Here is a 19,104-nt window from a genome sequence, read left to right as displayed (position 1 = left end):
CCAAGAAGACATTATTTAAAGATAATTCAATCAACAAAGATGAAAGCATCACTGGCAAAACAATCGAGTATTAGTCTTTCTTTTAATAAGAATAGAATATCGTGTCTGTTAATTCGGTTATCTTTCGAGCCATCAGAGGCTGATCTTACTCGACATACTGTTATTCTGATGACATGGTATACAATCAAGTGCAACCGTAGCCCTGAAACTGATGCTGTTTATATATAACAGTTCTGGCCATAATTCTTATATCGTAAGAAACATTCCTCATTAGGTGTGCTAAGCATGGCACTAATAGAATACTGTCCCATGCTACCAGATTTTCATCTTTTTATTTTGTCCCTTTTTTATATTCCTTAATTTAATTTGTCCCTTTTTCGTAAACTTAATATTAGTGCAAATTTAACAGTAATATCTATTTTTATTAGTACAACATGTGATTTGTGCGTTTTATATTTTAGAAGCTTATCAGAATTTTGTCAATAATAATTGTTAAAACTAAACAAAATGTACAACAGCTGTAAAACTCTAAACTATTCTACAGATAAAAAAACAGAAAAAAAAAACTAAAAAGTGAAAACAGTTACAACAAAAATTAGAACACTCAAAAACAAAAATAGGGGGTCATTGGGGTTTTGTTAATTTCCCTGAGAATCCCCCTGGGTGGGGAGAAAAATCTGAGAGCATGGTAATACCCTGCATACTGTCGTTATAGTAATCACCTGGTCTGGAACCCATACGCTGGTGGCTGGCAGGTGAAAATGGTCCTTGTGACCCTAATAAATATACATGTACCATTTAATTGTCAGGTCAACATTTAAATCAACAATTCATAATAAATAGATAAAATAGGCTGTGCAATCATTTAATCATTTCTATATTCAATTGTAAAATTGCACAAGCAGATGTATGTCCATTAATCAGTCAAGTCCTTAGAATATGATTTTTTTTTCTAGACAATAATGTAGTTTTTTTTAAATTCAGGAACTCCAGCAGTCTTTCAGATTTAAAGGGAGCATTAAAATAGAATGTATGTGATATTTCAACTTAATTGTATGTAATCATATTGAATGTCCAAAAATATAAAGCTTCAAATTATATATAATACTTTGCATAATAACAAACTTATACTTCTCTGAGCAAGCAAGAGTGGTAAAAAAATCAAGGGTTATCTCCCATTGACCACTGACAAAATTAAATGTCATTTAGAAACCATATGCAGTATTGTGTTTTTTTGATGATCTTACCCTGTGGACTTGGCATGATAGGTGTACCTGGTGCTCCTGGGCCCTGAAATATACAAATTATTCATTTATACTGTGTTCAAAAATTCAAATATGCCATTTTAATATCACTTTTACATTTTTTTTGAAAAATGATCAACATCTTAACCAAATTTTTAGTGTTAAACAGGTTACTTCAAATTAAATTTTACTATCAGTTTCTCATGTGAAACAATTTTCAGCCTCATGATCAATTAAAATTATTAGACACTGAATCTAATACTAAGGCTCCATGTTGAAGACTGTACTTTGACCTGATAGTAGTTTACTTTTACTTAAGTTGAGATTTTGATGGAGAGATGTCTCATTGGCACTCATACCAAATCTTCTTATATCTATTAAGTGAAGGAGGGTTACTCTTCTGGGATGTAAGCTATCCTTTCAAAATTTAAACACAAGTTACAGTTCTGATAGGAACCCTCCTTAATTCATAGGAAAATTCTACATTGAACTGTAATCATTGAAAAAAATAAAGAGAATACTTACATTATAACTACCCGGTGATGCTGATGAGTAATTTATCTGAAGAAGAAAATATAAGTTTTATTAGGATGGAGTCAATGATAATGTATGCATTTTTGTGCAGCATGTACTGTATAACCAAATAGACATGTTTCTTTCAGACTGTTGTTGATACAAGTCTTTTCTTCTGTACTGAAGTGATATATCTAAATATCATGAATAAAAATAGTGATAGCAGAACAGATATTTTTTGCAACTGAACAATACTGAACTTGGTGTATGTTTCTGGTTTCTTTTTGCAAAAGATTTTGCTCAAACTGGTGCTTGGGTCTATCCTAAACTTGCAGTGAGGTGATAGTTTCTATTGCTTCTGTGCTGCAGGCCTCACTATGACTTTGAGATGAAGAACAGCAATAAAAGTACTGTTCCTGCTTTCCACATTTTTTTTTTCTGCATGTACTGATTTTTTTGTGTCATGGATGAATACGGAATATCCTTCGTTTTTTTGGATTTCCTATTTGAAAAAAATAACAATGAACTAATAAAGATGATCAGTTCCAAGTTAGTTTTTTTTTCTCAAATTTACTACCATTTCACAACAGAACAATTTACATAGCTTCATAGCAACTGATTAATTCAAATAATTTATACAACTGGTCGTGTATAGTGAGTGAGTGCCTGACTATCCTGATCATTTAACAATGTGCTTGAAATACTTACTGATGATGTTGTTGGTGGCCACCGATTTCCTGCTCCACCAGGCCTGAAAAAAATGAAGAAAATTTTAATCAAATATTGTTGAATAAACCTCAATGTTGCAACTAGAGTTATATCCCCTTATCCAATAGTATAAAATGTGATAACCAGTAAGACAACTAAAAGATTTGATAACTAGTTAACTATGTCAGTGGGCTCATTTTCAGTTGAGATAAACATAAATTATGTGAATATCACTGTAGCAAATTCATACCATTGCTAAATGATTAACGCTTCATTTTGAACATTATTTAATAACTGTTGATTTCATTCATGAAACTAAATGTTCATGGATACTTGATTTTTTTGGTTTTAACAAATTTTCTATACAAGTGAAAAGAAATTTGTTAATCTCAATGAACACTCATGTTTGTGGTTAAAATTTGCTGACAAAGTCATAAAATAAGTATCCCTATCTATAAGTCTATCAATAACTAAGAGTGTATAAATGGATGGTTGTTATGACATGAGTACTTACATTGACATTGGTGGCATTCCCCCTGGACCTGGACCATGACATGAGTACTTACATTGACATTGGTGGCATTCCCCTTGGACCTGGACCATGACATGAGTACTTACATTGACATTGGTGGCATTCCCCCTGGACCTGGACCATGACATGAGTACTTACATTGACATTGGTGGCATTCCCCCTGGACCTGGACCATGACATGAGTACTTACATTGACATTGGTGGCATTCCCCCTGGACCTGGACCATGACATGAGTACTTACATTGACATTGGTGGCATTCCCCCTGGACCTGGACCATGACATGAGTACTTACATTGACATTGGTGGCATTCCCCCTGGACCTGGACCATGACATGAGTACTTACATTGACATTGGTGGCATTCCCCCTGGACCTGGACCATGACATGAGTACTTACATTGACATTGGTGGCATTCCTCCTGGACCTGGACCATGACATGAGTACTTACATTGACATTGGTGGCATTCCCCCTGGACCTGGACCATGACATGAGTACTTACATTGACATTGGTGGCATTCCCCCTGGACCTGGACCATGACATGAGTACTTACATTGACATTGGTGGCATTCCCCCTGGACCTGGACCATGACATGAGTACTTACATTGACATTGGTGGCATTCCCCCTGGACCTGGACCATGACATGAGTACTTACATTGACATTGGTGGCATTCCCCCTGGACCTGGACCATGACATGAGTACTTACATTGACATTGGTGGCATTCCCCCTGGACCTGGACCATGACATGAGTACTTACATTGACATTGGTGGCATTCCCCCTGGACCTGGACCATGACATGAGTACTTACATTGACATTGGTGGCATTCCCCCTGGACCTGGACCATGACATGAGTACTTACATTGACATTGGTGGCATTCCTCCTGGACCTGGACCATGACATGAGTACTTACATTGACATTGGTGGCATTCCCCCTGGACCTGGACCATGACATGAGTACTTACATTGACATTGGTGGCATTCCCCCTGGACCTGGACCATGACATGAGTACTTACATTGACATTGGTGGCATTCCCCCTGGACCTGGACCATGACATGAGTACTTACATTGACATTGGTGGCATTCCCCCTGGACCTGGACCAGGTCCCATACTGTTTGGTGGTGGTCCTCTCATTCCATAATTAGGCATTGAATCATACTACAAAACAAAATATACAAATAGTTTTATCTTTTTTTAAATAAAACAATAACTGTTAAGATACATTGTGTCTCTGAATTTTTTTGGTTTCCAAATGAAAATGAAATTTTTACAGGTGTTGTTTCTTAAAAGGCACTTTTGTTCTTGAGTTCCTGAATTCCACAACAGAAGCATGCTCACTGATTGTTCCAAGGGTAAGTGAATGATCAAAGTAGTATAGCCTAGGTATCTATAAAAGTAAGCATCAAGATTATCCAATGGACCATAAATGTTTTATTCTTCTTTGTTTATTTAATTTTTCAAGTGTTTTTATAATGTGTAGAACTTACAGGATTCATTGGACCTGGCATCCGTGACCCAGGATGTCCCATTCGTGGACCCATTGGTCCCATTCCAGGATGACCTATAAAACAAAGATAGAAATATTAAATAGTTAATATAACAAGAATTTTTGTCAATATGCATGGTCTTTGATGAACTGTTGAATTATCAGCTATGAGCTGACTTTTTATGTAGGATCAAACACGTGTTCTGGTGTGCAAACATTGGACTTGTTTGTATGTTCCTTTTTATAATTTACACATCAATAAGCTCTGAATGAAAATGCTTGATCTTTATAATTCTTTATAATTCTTTATCCTTTTTATTTTTTGTTCAAAAACCTGTGTTTAAGTAATATTTGCATGTTTTGGGTGTGTAATGTGAATTCAAGTCTATTGATCTTCATAATGGTTACAAGTGGTTCAGTAAATATGGTCTATAGAAAAATAAACCTGTGATAAAAGTCACTACCAGAAGCCCTGAGCTGTAACCAATCAGATCAAGCATTCCAAATTATGCAAATTATGTTATGCAAATTATGTAAGAATTATTATATGATAGTTAATCATTCATAGAACATTTATATTGCCACTGAAATGTCATTCAGGAAAAAATATCTTGCAGGTTCTCTTGTGTGGTCTTCAATAAAGGGGAGATAACTCTAATCCTTTAACAAATCACTATAATGGATTAGATTTTGTATATATATCTGCAAGTGAATTTCAATTTGTGATTATATATAATAATCTGAAGTACTCTCATATGAAAATGTCCTTAATATGATATCAAACAAACCTTTTCATTGTAAGAATAAAGGAAATTTTATATCTTCAGTAAAAGCTCTTAAAACTGATGGATTTAAACCCCATTATCAAATCCAGTAGCTCAGAATAAATTGGTTTGAAAATTTTACGATAATAAATAGATGGTTTTAAAAAGAGAAAAAAAATTGGCATGTCAAAACGACATGATTTAATCTACAAGAAAATCCCAATAATTTCATTTTGCACTAGTCCTTATATGAAACTAGAAGGAAACCAATTACAGTACTCCGTAGGGGATACCAGGATCTTTTAACATTATTACAAAACTATTCACAGTACTCAATTGAAGTGACAAAACCTATTTTCGCCGTCTGCAGATCAGCTATTTCAAGATAAACTGTGTTTGTTTGACAGATTTGTCATAGATTTGGAATTAAAGTTATAATAATGGGATTTAATACGACCAAGGTGTTTTTCCATTCTTCTTTTTCATTTCCTGTAAGTAACAAGTTAATAACTGATAAAAGAAATTTTTGTTTTTTTCGTAATAGTTATTTGATGAAAATGCAACATATTTTCTTGAGCGAGTCTTATCTTACAGGTAGATTTGTGAGTGTAATTAAATATGATTATAGAACTTTCATCAAGGAAAGCAATCCTGCAAGGCAGAGTAATTTACAGTACAGCTTCATTAACGACAGAATGACAGCCTGAAATGCCATGTAATTATATCAACTGCCATGTCTGTGTGTTCTGCATGCAAGTCATATATACTTATATCTATATCCATAGACAAAACTTAATGGATAGTCCAGATTCACATTATTGGATATTTCAAATAGCCTCAAACAATAGGAGCCAAGGAACTGATGGGAAAAGACAGAAAAGATAGCCCAAATCAAAAGGACACAAGGAACACACTGGGTTTCTTAATTGATTATTTCTCAACATCCAGTAGCAAATATTTTACAGACCCCAAAGAGATATTGTACCACAGTTTATTCAACTGGTAGTGAAATAGAGAGGAGAAATTTTCAACACTCTGGTGGAATAAAGATAGATCAGACAAGAGGTAAAATTGTTAAAAGAATCTCATAAACTTCCTCAAATTTCAGAAACTAGCAAAATTTTTATTTTAGCAAAGCTTAAACTTTAGCATATAAGTCATTTGAATTTAATGAAATAACATTGTAATCCATGTAACACCATCGATAATAATGGGGAAGCTATCTCCTGCTTTTCCAAAACAAGGATGAACAGATTTCTGCTTTTTTCTGATAACTGATCTAATGCAATGTTTTAAACCTCTAAGCCCTACACACTGTGATGAGAGATTGATTGACAGGTGGGAAACTTTACAAAACCTTCTCTACATCTTTTTTGCACATGGTGTAATAATCGTATTTCATCATACAAACTCCAGTTGTATCATTGTAACAGAAAAAGCTTCCATTACTAGGAGAAAATATATCAAACTTCAGATATTGCTGTACAAAATCAACACAACAGTTGTTGATTATCCAAAACTAATCACTGTTGACAGACATAAGCCTTTGAAATCTAAAGCAGAAACTTGTTAAAATCTATTCCACTATCGTTTATCAATTTGGGAAAAAAAATAAAAATGTTTAACTTCAGATATTTATTGCCATTGAGGGAGAAATAATGTATTCCAAGTTTTACAAAATTGTGAATCAGAGAACGTAAAGATAAAACGAATCATTAGGGTCAATACAAGCATTCTCCATTTAAATTGGAAATATGTGTTCAATTTATTACATTATCATATAACAAACAGTCAACAGCTTGTTACACGGAGCCCTCATATCTAAACAAGGATTTCCAATTTACCAGAAGGAAAGTCTACCAGTAAGTATTCTTATTTCATATTTTTCAATTATAGTTTTCACATAAGGATCCTCTTGCGAAGAATATTAAATTATAAAATTTCAAATAGAGAACAAGCCTGTTGATTTATTATAGAAATCTGAGCTTTTTATATTCACCGACTCCCAAAAAAAAATGTGTACATGATGAAGTATTAAATGATATCATTTTCCTAACTTTAGCATTAATACTGCGAAAAACGAAATTCAATATACTACTTGTTATCGTTTCTTCAATAAAATCAAAGAAAAATTTGTAATTTATATTTTCAAGACTTTATAATGAAGCAAAGAGGATTTAATTTTCTTTTTGAACAGTGTATTCTAACAAGACGATCTTAAAAAGACGTGACAATTATATGACATGAAATATCAAACAATAGTATTAAACCCGACTCTTAATGATAAATTTTTCAAAAGCTTTGATATTCATGGACTTTTTCTGTAACCGAGAGACAATCTGCTATCTAAACAATCAACACCAAACTCATTTTAGTATTAATTTTCAAATGGTAGTTAATAGTCCGTGTTCACCAGATACTGCACTGCTTTGAGATATGTCATGTCTCCATTTTCTTAATCTGTTCGTTTAATAAAAACACAAGAAATTCATTGTAACGCAGGATATTACTGAGGATCAGCGGGCTAAACAATCTCTAAACTTAATGACATTGCCTTGGCACAGACAACAAATTTTCATAAGCAATTTTCTACTGTCAACATGCAATTACATTGAAATATCTTCCATCATGGGGGAATAGAGAGTGGATTTTAGTTATGTGATTACTATATTGTTATTGTGAAGGACTGGTATAATTCTTCTTCATTAGACAATATTTACAATGGAATGTTTAACAAGGGAACAATTTCACAGGTAATTTATTTTTATCCCCTTTCCTTTTTCAAATTATTCAATCATTGCATAGACTTCATATAATGATTGAAGATACACATTCATTATAACTTTTGGATAAGTTATGTTTTTTAAGCGCCCACTGCTTCCGTAAAAAAGAATGTGAAAAATTGTCCTTTTGTTGAGAGTGGTGTATAAATTTACAAACTTGTGTTAAACTTGCATCTTGCTCAACTCAGCGAGGATATTTCAGAGTGTAGTGGCACTGGTTTTGACTCTGAACTACAATTTCATTAATAGGGATTTTTAATGTTGTCTGTATCTATATATTTGAGAAAAAAAATTGAAAATGAGCACGGAGTTATAAAGCAAATTTAAATTACGATTTTATGATATTCTAAATATAGTATGGATATAGAATACATGCAAATTATTCACTGTACACGCTGCATTTATACTAGTCAGCTCAAAAAGACCAAGCATGATATTAGTAAATCATCTAAGCTCTGGGAGGAGACAATTTCATGCTTCAATGAATTTACATTATTAATAATACCACAACATATTTGGAAATATTAGAGCGACTTTATTTGACATTAAGAGTTCAATATTGACTGCAGCCAGGAGAACATATTCCATCAATTATCAGATTGAGAAACCATCAAAAGCCTGGAAAATGCAAGGCAATATATTCCACGAGTTGTCAAAAGGAAACCATCAAAAAGTTGGATCGTTCTCAGTAAAACTAATATCCTACTAGAGAAAGATAAGAGATTTTTCTCCTAATTCATCAATCACAGAATCGCTCTCTCCAAGATCATACACTTCTGTTTTCTCAATAAACATATTGATGTTTTTTTGTAGTGGGATAATTTTCTAACCAGATATAAGTATTACCCAGGAGGGTTGCATTTGTGTATCTATTATCGCTCTGTGTTGCTTTCATTAACCACCGTTGTAAATTAAGCATGTCTTCATGTAACTGCCTTGTACATTTCATACATAGTCTTTAGCATGAGTCAAAATCTAAAGGAATATTACTTTACCAACCAATAACAAACATGGCCCTCTCGAGAACTGTAATGACTTTTTTGTTTTTTTTAACAGAAGAGTGGCATTACAAAGAGAGATAACTCAACAAGAAGAATCAGAAGTGGAATGAATAAAACAGAAGAACATTTTAGCAATGGCGGTAAGTATCTGCATGTATAGCAGGGTGTATGATGGGGACTGTTTTCATCGTTAAAACACAACATGATAACCTCTTAAGTCAATTTTAATTCACTTTATAGTATTGGGTTGCTGCCTGATTGACATTAACATGATGTTTTCCTTAATGCCACCTTTAAAATCTAAATTTTAATCATATAACAAGAATTCTCTAAAGCATTCTTCATTTAAAAAAGTAAGATTGGCCCCTAAAACAAATTTATATTTCAATGTTCTTGTAGCTGACACTGTAGAAACTTTTTCAACGAAGAATTTTACTAGTAGTTGCTTAAAATTATTAAGTTACAAAATCCATTAGATCTGACATTCATCTTAAGTCCTAATCTTTTGTATATTGCATATAAATGTCAAACTAATAGGAGTATTTGATTATTTTTCATCATAGTTTTATAATATGTTATTACTAGGAAAGCAGGTTGTGAAAAGAGCATTTCAATTTTTCATTAATTGAACGAAGTCAGGGCGGTACACGAACACACAAAACATTAAAAATTAACAATATTTCTTACATTATGTGAAATTAGAGAGTCTTTCATGAATACATAATAGGTTGGTATTTATTTTTTTAAAGATTTTTATCATTGGACCATATAACAATAATTTTATTTGAGCTTTAGAGAATGTTTACCTATCGTTCAACAGATAGATGTCCTATCCAAAACAGATCCCATTTCTAAGCTATTGTCAGCGATGTAATTTTAGAATGATAAGATTAATGGATAACCAACTTTCAATACTTGCTTGACTCCTCACAGAGTCAATTTTCTTATTCACGTCTTTTTTCCCTACAGATTCTACATTAGAGGACAAACAAGTCAACATTGTGTTTGGACATAAAAACCAATGTCTGACTGTTTTTTTGTAATAAAAATTTGTTTTTATTACATTAATATGGATGTCTATCAGTGCAACATGCAAGTTAGTGAATTTACAAGCCAGCTGGATGACTGAATTATCTCATATTATGATTAAAACGGTAAGAGAATATTTTTTAATAAAACTTCCCAATTTTTAAAAAGCTATTATGCTACGGCTTTTTCCCCCCTTCAGGCTAGCATTATAATACAGACATATCTTTTTTACATCAAATATTTTAATGTGTAATTTAAAACAGCCAGAAGTGTTATATCAAATTCGTAATTGTTTTACGATAAATGGTACAGTTTCAATTTGTGAAAGGCAAAAATACACTGTATTAAAATCCCTTTTTAAAATGGAACATGATCGTAAATTATCTTTTAATAAATCAGCTTTTTAAATTCAATATAGCCAATATTCATTGCATGGGTAAATTACATCGTACTTGCATCAAATGAGATATCAAATAGCCGCAGTAAGTGCTTTGAAATGGTTATCAATCTTAAGTGATACCGACCCAGTGGGATATTGGCTGACTATAACAGACAGGATTTTCATTTCCCTCCATAATCGGAAAAAAACTTTAGAGGATGCTTCAAGCATAGAGGAGCTGAGACATTGGTCTGTTAAAGGTGTTATCAATGATGTTATAGTAATGCATGTTAATTATAGATACCATGTAAATTTATTGGAATTTTGATGGTTTGATAGGACATTAAATAGCTTTGATATGATGCAGTGGTATCAAAAGAAATGAAAACATATAAACATAGGGATGCACCATCAATTTTATAGGATTGTTAACGGAGACACAGGTAGGACATTTTGTATTCGTTCTTTTACTTCACAAGAGATTCTTTACTAATATGTTTAGAAAGTTCAGTGCAAGACCAATTATTACTATCTTAAATTAAATATGCAGCCACTTATGTTTCTATGAATATTTATTTAAATTAGTTTTTCCCCAAACAAATTACACCGAGAGACCCTATAACCAAAGCTTTTAGCCTTAATAAAATTTATTTGAGTTTCATTACAAAAACCATCAATTTTTATTTCACATCTCTGAGATGTTCAAGGCTTTTAAGTAACTTCATGCAGTTTTAATTTAACAACTTTCTTTCATTCAATCTTAATAGTATAATAATGCAAATCTAGCCTATAATTACAATCTTCATAAAATCTTTCCTTTATCCCATCTCCTGAATGTCACATGACATGATCAAAGCCTAGTTGAATTGCACAATGATAAACATTATAAAACTGATTGAAATTGACTATTGTTTTTGTATTTAGACTAATTATACCTGAAGAAGCTATGGTTATGTCACTGTAGGATTGTATAATACAACGTAGATAGGACCTCATCTTAATTACCTCATTTCAAAAATAATTCACCAAACAGCTGCTTCGCCATTAATCATAAAAACATACAATTTCAGTTTTTTTTTCTAATTTGGTTTTGTAATGTTATTACATGTTTGACATGCAGGCTTGTTACATGTGTTTCATTAATTAGTTTCATCATTCAAGATATGGAGGTTGTTCGTAAACACTTAGGGAATTCTGAAAAATAATGGAACTTCAGAATACAAGACTCATATTTCTTATAGATAGGTTTTGAAAAAGCATTAATTTCTGTGCAATGAATAAGAACTTTAAGATGCAGTACTGATTAGGAAAACAGTGCTATTTTGATTTCACCATCATTACGCTATCATAATGCTATACGATTAGGATTAAAAAGGGGGAGTGGGGAAAGGGAAATAAAACATGATGAAATGGCCAAAGTACAAGTACTTCATCTGTACACAACTTTACAATTTAACACCATCTAAATTATATCAAATTTTGTTAACGAAGAAACTGTTTGGCTACAATTATGTATTAAATCAATGACTGTACAGGAACTGCTTGTAGCATGTACAATAAACGTCCACAGTCATCCTCCGTGATTACATAAAGTCAACATGCAAACTCATTATTTCTCCATTTAACAGTAATTACCCATGCCTTTAATCAAGGCAGATCAGAATACAATGATAGGATATCAGGTAGGCTCTCCTATATTTCAAGGGACTAGGCTATCACTTCAAACACACACAAGGTATAATGATATCAAATGGTAAACTTTATATAGAATGATAATATTACATTTTCTCTCTTCCCCTAAAGTAATCAAGTTTTTCATGTTACATGCATGAACTCACTTAATTACGGATAATTTACCACGAAATTTATGATAGTGTATATAAAAGGCTTTTCAAACAAGTTCGAAATCAATTTATTATGTTTTGACATTTGTAATCACAAGGACTTCATTTATTCTAAGAGAAGTATCAAATATTTATACAAACATGCATTTTCCCAGTCTCTCCATTTTCTTTATATTGACAGAACTGTTTGAGTGAAGAGGTGTGCTTAAGAGCCGTACTTTACGAGAGACATGGCCATTGTAGATTATGTAGCTACGAGGATTTTTTGATGAATAAGAATTTCTAATAACACTATAATAAATCTAGCTGAAGGATTTATTCAGACTGTACAGACTAATATTTGGTGCAGATTTTATTATAAATTGGAAGGTTTACATTGTGAATTCACTACAATGCTTATTGATGGGAGATTTACGAAACCACAAAGTACATTTGGCGACATTTTTTCTACATTGATGTCACAGAAGTCAGTGACAAATTGACATAATAAATGTTATTACGATTATTATAATCTTCTCGAAACAAAACCGTTAAACAAACAGGACATAGTTATTACTTCATAATACTATCAGTCATGCTGTACATGTGTTTTTATGCATAGCAAAGGAGTGGGACTGTCTCAGAAACAGAATAGACATCCATATTAATATGCATAGCAAAGGAGTGGGACTGTCTCAGAAACTGAATAGACATCCATATTAATATGCATAGCAAAGGAGTGGGACTGTCTCAGAAACTGAATAGACATCCATATTAATATGCATAGCAAAGGAGTGGGACTGTCTCAGAAACTAAATAGACATCCATATTAATATGCATAGCAAAGGAGTGGGACTGTCTCAGAAACTGAATAGACATCCATATTAATATGCATAGCAAAGGAGTGGGACTGTCTCAGAAACTGAATAGACATCCATATCAATATGCATAGCAAAGGAGTGGGACTGTCTCAGAAACTAAATAGACATCCATATTAATATGCATAGCAAAGGAGTGGGACTGTCTCAGAAACTGAATAGACATCCATATTAATATGCATAGCAAAGGAGTGGGACCATCTGAGAAATTGAATAGACATCAATGTGAAAACGTATTGCAAAGAAGCAGTACAGGTACCTAAAAAGATAAGTAAAAATTCAAACTTCTATCGAAATTTGGATACAAAAGCCACCAAAATACTAACATTTTTGACATTCTATATGAACTCTAGCAGTGAAACAGAGAAGGACACTTCAAGACCTCCATAGGAATTGATATCAAAATTAGGATACAAAAACTACTAGAATACTAACATTTTCAACATTCTGTACAAACCCATTGGCAATGAAAGAGAGTTGGATAATAAAAAGGCTGAATATCTCGTTATAATAACCTGATCATTATAGACCAAGTAAGTTTGATGGACATAAGCAACCAGTTTATCACTACTACTTAAGCTTATTAATTGAGAAATAAAGTAACCAGAATCATAAATGTCTGAACGAAAACCAGTCATCTTTGATGTGCAGTTTTATAGTAGAAAGAAAAAAAGATAAGTTTTGTTTAAGTCAATTTATCTTCATCAAACATTGGGTAAAAGTAATGGGTTATTATAGGCAAACTGTTAGAACTATTTACATTTAGATTGGCTTGTGTATAAGGCTATTTATTTCATCTAATGGATTGTGGGGTCTCTATAATATAAACTATCTTATTTCAAACTCCAATATATAAAGGAGACCGCTTACAACTTTAAAATTCAATCAGGAAAAGAAATATTGGTAAGACTATAGTTTATAATTTAACAAATGTGTTTTGGCAATTCAAACTGAGCTGACACTAACGTTTTATAAAGAAGAGATATTTTTCCAATTTAAAGGCTCAGCAAATATTTTGTAACTCGATCATTACGAAAAAACTAACAATTACTGAAACAGGACATGCAATTATGTCTGCTGGGAGACTTTATTTTGTCTGTTTATTGATAAAGAACTTCGTAAATTGAGTTTCGAGAAGAACAATGTTTCAAAGCAGCTCTTTGAAAACCAAATGACATGAAGATGTTCTCTCATATGGTTTTGGCAACGGTATCAATCAATTCTGTTATCAGCTAGAACTGGCTAAGGATAAGCCCAGGGAGTGAGTTCATTGAAGGGGTACAATTATAAACAAGAATGAGACAAGAAAACAAACTCCTCTGAAATATGAATAAAAGGAAATCATATATACATTAACGAGAGCTGTGAACTAAACAACACAAAAACTTATTTTCTCGCTCAAAATGTTCAAAAACAGCAAACATATTTATTTTCACAAGTACTTTTTTCCATGGTTCTAACAAATTAAGCAAAGAAGCCTATAGAAAATTTGTTATTTGTTGATAATTAGCCTTCAACCACCAAATCAAAGAAGAAAATAAATACTCCAAGAATAATATTGAATGGAAAGTTCCTTGATGATATTAATCATCTTTACAGAAGACATGAAACAGTTCTATTAGCTTCTAAACAGATGTCCATTGTCTATAAACCACCAGACAAACAATTCTGTATATTACTATACTAACAAACTTCTTACATCCCCTTCATCTCTGTATAAACAATCAGTCTACTTTTCATGGATAATAAATGCCCCGTTCTCAATATAATCTTTACAAAAGCTGTTTTCAAAGCTTACATCAGGATAACAAGTTCTCATTAAGGGTATTAAGAAATCCCACTATGTAAAAAACATCACCAACTTGAAACTTTTAAATGTTTATCAGATTTTTATATATACTATAAAAAATTTCCAATGAAGCACTCCTGATTCTCTTAGTTTCTATCATTTGAACAGTAGTTGGAAGTGACATGAACAGCTACAGGGCTTTACCGATCAGGAAACGAGATTCGTTTATTTAAATGTTTTCAACACATTTCAGCTGCAGTTATCAGAGACAAACAAATGGGTTTTAGTTCTAAGGATTTTCAATCACTTTACCGATGATAAGAATGGAGTATTAATGGCATTCTATATAATTGAAATCTTCACTCACAATCCAATGCTACTCTCGTTTGGCATCAAAAACTCTCATATAGGATTTATCTGGTGTTTTTGAAGGCCTATTGAGGCAAGAATAAGACAGATATAAAGAACAGGACTAATTGATTTGCTTCTTGTATTTTATGTCTACAGGAAGAAAGATACTCCATGGAGAGAAGCTAGAAAGTGAAAGTAAAGACTGACAATGGTTAGAATTGGTTCAATTAGGTTGGGAATTTACGAGTGTCAAGTGATGATCACGTCTTGTCATCAATGATATAGTGAGATCATACAACATCAGTGGAATACATCATGACACAGGCAAGTTCACCGTATTGTTTTTCTTTCATTTTCATTTTATCTTATTTTGTAAAAAATAAAATCTTAAATAAGAGAGAAAGGGGAAGAGTGCTGATGACTATCAAAAGTTAATTCAGTGACAATATAAATGCAGAAAAATAAAGTTTAATATGTTCTATTGAATATTTTAACCCTTTGTAAAATATTACTACTGTATAACTCATTTATAATGCTGTATTAAAATCTAATCTTGATATTTACATCACATCTTCTCATTTGCTATAAAACAATTTTCACAAATTCTTGACTAGATTGGTAAAGTTTTAATATTGTAAAATTTTCAAATTGAGAGGATTTTGATTTTGGTCTCTATCCATTGGGTGGTGGTAGCTTAAATTTGTTCATTTGATGCTCAGCTTTAGGTATTGCTAACTTACCTTATCTGTGAATTGAAACTAATCTGTGAATCTAGACTAGAACCTTATCTAGTGCTGGTACTTGATTTATGAACTTACTTAATTATTCCATTATTATGTTCATTTACACCAACCATGGCAGACTAACAATAAGCCATACAGGTTATAAACTTAAACTGTTCAATGCTTTCAACAGCATCTCTGGATAGAACTCCCTTAACCTTACTATTGAGGTGATATGAACTTACCTGGCCGAGAATCCATACTGTTCATTGGAATTTGACCTCCCCCTCCTCCGGGTGGCTACAAAAAATATAATATTTCATTAAATTCAAAACTTCTTTTAGTTTACGAATCTTTGTTATAATTAACCCTGACTCTACCTCACAAAACCTAACCCTAAACCAAGAACATCCCATAACTTAACCTTTATTTATAAACAAATCATAACCTTAAAGTAAAGGGACCCCTATGTAAATGAAAGCTACATTCAGTACAGCATTCTCAATGCAAATTGATACTTTTCAAGTTCCCAACATTTTTTGAAGATCAAAGCATAGCTTTTTTTCTGATGTTGGAAAACTTTTATGCATATTTTATATGTCATAGCAAATATGTAAACAATGATTTTACAGACCAATGAAGGTTCAATATATGCATGTTATATAACATTCATCAAACAAACACGGAATTAACTAATAGATTCTTTTTTTTCTATCAAAAGTCACTTTGAACAATCTGTTTTTTATTGTATGTAATTATGTAATTATTAACTTCAGACAGTATACAGGCAGTGGACTTGAATCAATAGCATGCTATTTCACAGATGTTTATTTCACTAGAATTTGATTACAATCAAATGCCCATAAGAGAATGAACTAGTCCCGGTTAGACTGATAGATATCTCTATTTGGAGTAATTATAGGATGACTGACTGAGTAAGAAATCTCTTGTCAGTAAACCAGACATGTAGCTTTTGATTAACTAGGCTCTCTCCACTAAACTACTGTTTACAAGTTACAACCTCTCGTAAACCATCTTTTGTACTACGCGACTTGGAGAGATCTAGTATTCATGATCAGCTTAGGAAGACTTATTATTTTGCTTTACTCTGTGTACGCCAAATAAGTATTTACAATTTTATGGTTCAGGGAAAGACTTATTTTGATTTACTCTGTGTACTTCAAATAAGTATTTACAATTTACTAGTTGTTAGAAAGTTCAGTCCACTATTAGGACAGTTTTGTGAAAATCCAAGCAGGTTTCATTCTCAATTTTAACAATTTATCTGCTTCCCAAAAAGATCTTAAGTCTTCAGCGGCTTCAAATTCCTTCAACTTTTAAGTTTAGGATATATAAAATACTTACATTAAAATCATTTGGTGGCATCCGCACTGGCCCAGGCCCTCGTGGGCCACCTGGATATCGTGGGGACATAAATGGCTGAAAAGAAAGACAGTAGTTTATAATAAAACAAGCCTAAAATATTAGCATATATGACTTACATTTTTTAAATCATGATTTTTTTTTGCCTCAAAGTTCATAAAGTTTTTAGAAAGTCTCATACCCCTTTTACTTTTTAACTACCTGTTCTGTTAACCTCTTGTGTTTCTTATGCCTTTTTACCACTCTAAACTTTAGGGAGAAATGCAGCTATATTGTTACAAGCCATCATTGATTTGGTGAAAGGTATACTTATAAACTTTTCAGATGAGTTCAGGTTAAAGACAAGAAAGAATAAGGTCAAAAACTGTGGCATAATCTCCTTCCCCCTGCCCCCACCCACCTAAAAATATTTCTACATTTTCTACATAGCAATTCATTCCAAAATTTCTAAGCAAATTAAAGACACATATGAAAAAACACTTTTCAATTTATAGACAGCTGATATGTAGTGTTTTCTCTTCAATCAAAGTAGTTATGATTAATATGATGAAACGACAATCCTAACAACATCTAAAGGTATACAGAAACATGTTTAGCATTCAACACAAATAACACTACATAATACAGGCATGTCGGCGAAGTTTTATCACCTGTGAATGCTTAGAAAAAGTAGCAAAATAGATCCAAATTCTACTCAAGACTGACAAGCAGTATAGAACATTTACTTCTTTTGATTTTTGATGAAGATTACATGTGCACTGTTGGAGTTAAATGAAAAACGTTGCATTCTGCTAACAAAATCTGAGCTCTTTGCTATCTTTTCTTAAGATTGAGCATAAGTGTCTATCATCTATCACCGATATTTCAAATCTTGATAAATTTGAAGTTTTAATTTTGAAGATATTTATTTTTTCCCTGAAAATCCATGCACTTTGATGATATTAATATGAGAAGATTAGATTTTCCTAGAACTTACAGTCCCGATATATGTTAACCCTTTGACATTTTCAACTTAATGAAGAATTTTTGTGATACATCAGACAGACAGAATCTTCTATAGGCATATTAAAATCATTAATTCAAATTTTCTGATCAAATATAATTTTGTTTTTGGATTCTGTCAGCAACTTGAAACACACTCCAATACAATTACAAGCCAAGTCCATGGAATTATGTGAACAAACAAATATTTTTTTAAGGACAACTTTGCCTTCAAGATTTTTCTTTTCGATAAGCTACCGGGCCAGTAAATGCACCAGTTATCTTCTATCAACAGACCATTTATTGAAATATTGTCTGGTACTGCAAGATGATCTTTGGTGAAATTAATATTTTTATTAAGTATAATAGTTGTTGTATTATTAAGTGAAGGGTCCCTTACTTGTAATAGTTCTCACATTATATAATGAAGGTTCACTTACTATAATGGGAATTACATGCTTTGCATGTATAGCTGTAATGAAATCTACACATTTGAAAAGTGCAGTTAGTAAACTCTCTCTAGCTGTAGTTACTTCCCCCCCCCCCCCCCCCCCCCCCCCCCCCCCCCCCCCCCGAAATACCGCAAACAATTACCAATCTATTTATAAGTCTGTTGGGAATCCAAAAACGAAATTAATTCATATTATTCTTATAACCGAACACTTCCCCAATTGAATTACACAAAGAAGCTTTCTGTACAAGTATACAAGTGAATCCATGCTAGGTACAA

At 32.4% G+C, this 19,104-nt stretch overlaps 1 protein-coding gene and 1 long non-coding RNA gene across 15 annotated transcripts in view; one reads left to right on the top strand and one right to left on the bottom strand.

Annotated features, from left to right (window-relative positions):
* Positions 1-19,104, bottom strand: part of LOC134681724 (single-stranded DNA-binding protein 3-like) — a 77,895-nt gene that overhangs the window by 11,633 nt on the left and 47,158 nt on the right. For 11 of the 14 annotated variants that reach the window (XM_063541364.1, XM_063541444.1, XM_063541439.1 and 8 more), the window contains 8 exons: positions 17,376-17,450; positions 16,256-16,310; positions 4,493-4,566; positions 4,072-4,163; positions 2,466-2,508; positions 1,770-1,805; positions 1,248-1,290; positions 696-776 (listed from right to left, as the gene is read on the bottom strand). In XM_063541364.1, the coding sequence (XP_063397434.1) occupies positions 696-776; positions 1,248-1,290; positions 1,770-1,805; positions 2,466-2,508; positions 4,072-4,163; positions 4,493-4,566; positions 16,256-16,310; positions 17,376-17,450 (499 nt within the window). The remainder of the gene's footprint in view (positions 1-695; positions 777-1,247; positions 1,291-1,769; positions 1,806-2,465; positions 2,509-4,071; positions 4,164-4,492; positions 4,567-16,255; positions 16,311-17,375; positions 17,451-19,104) is intronic. The other 3 variants (XM_063541434.1, XM_063541373.1, XM_063541394.1) reach the window with 1 other exon arrangement.
* On the top strand, positions 7,458-13,008 carry LOC134709395 (uncharacterized). The gene is made up of 4 exons (XR_010105958.1): positions 7,458-8,008; positions 9,095-9,179; positions 10,009-10,193; positions 12,473-13,008. It is a non-coding gene; the product is annotated as an uncharacterized LOC134709395 (long non-coding RNA).

This window comes from Mytilus trossulus, chromosome 1 (assembly GCF_036588685.1).
Source record: "Mytilus trossulus isolate FHL-02 chromosome 1, PNRI_Mtr1.1.1.hap1, whole genome shotgun sequence".
Taxonomy (NCBI): domain Eukaryota; kingdom Metazoa; phylum Mollusca; class Bivalvia; order Mytilida; family Mytilidae; genus Mytilus; species Mytilus trossulus.
Note: the sequence above shows the minus strand (reverse complement) of the source record. Positions and strands in the feature narration are given on the sequence as shown.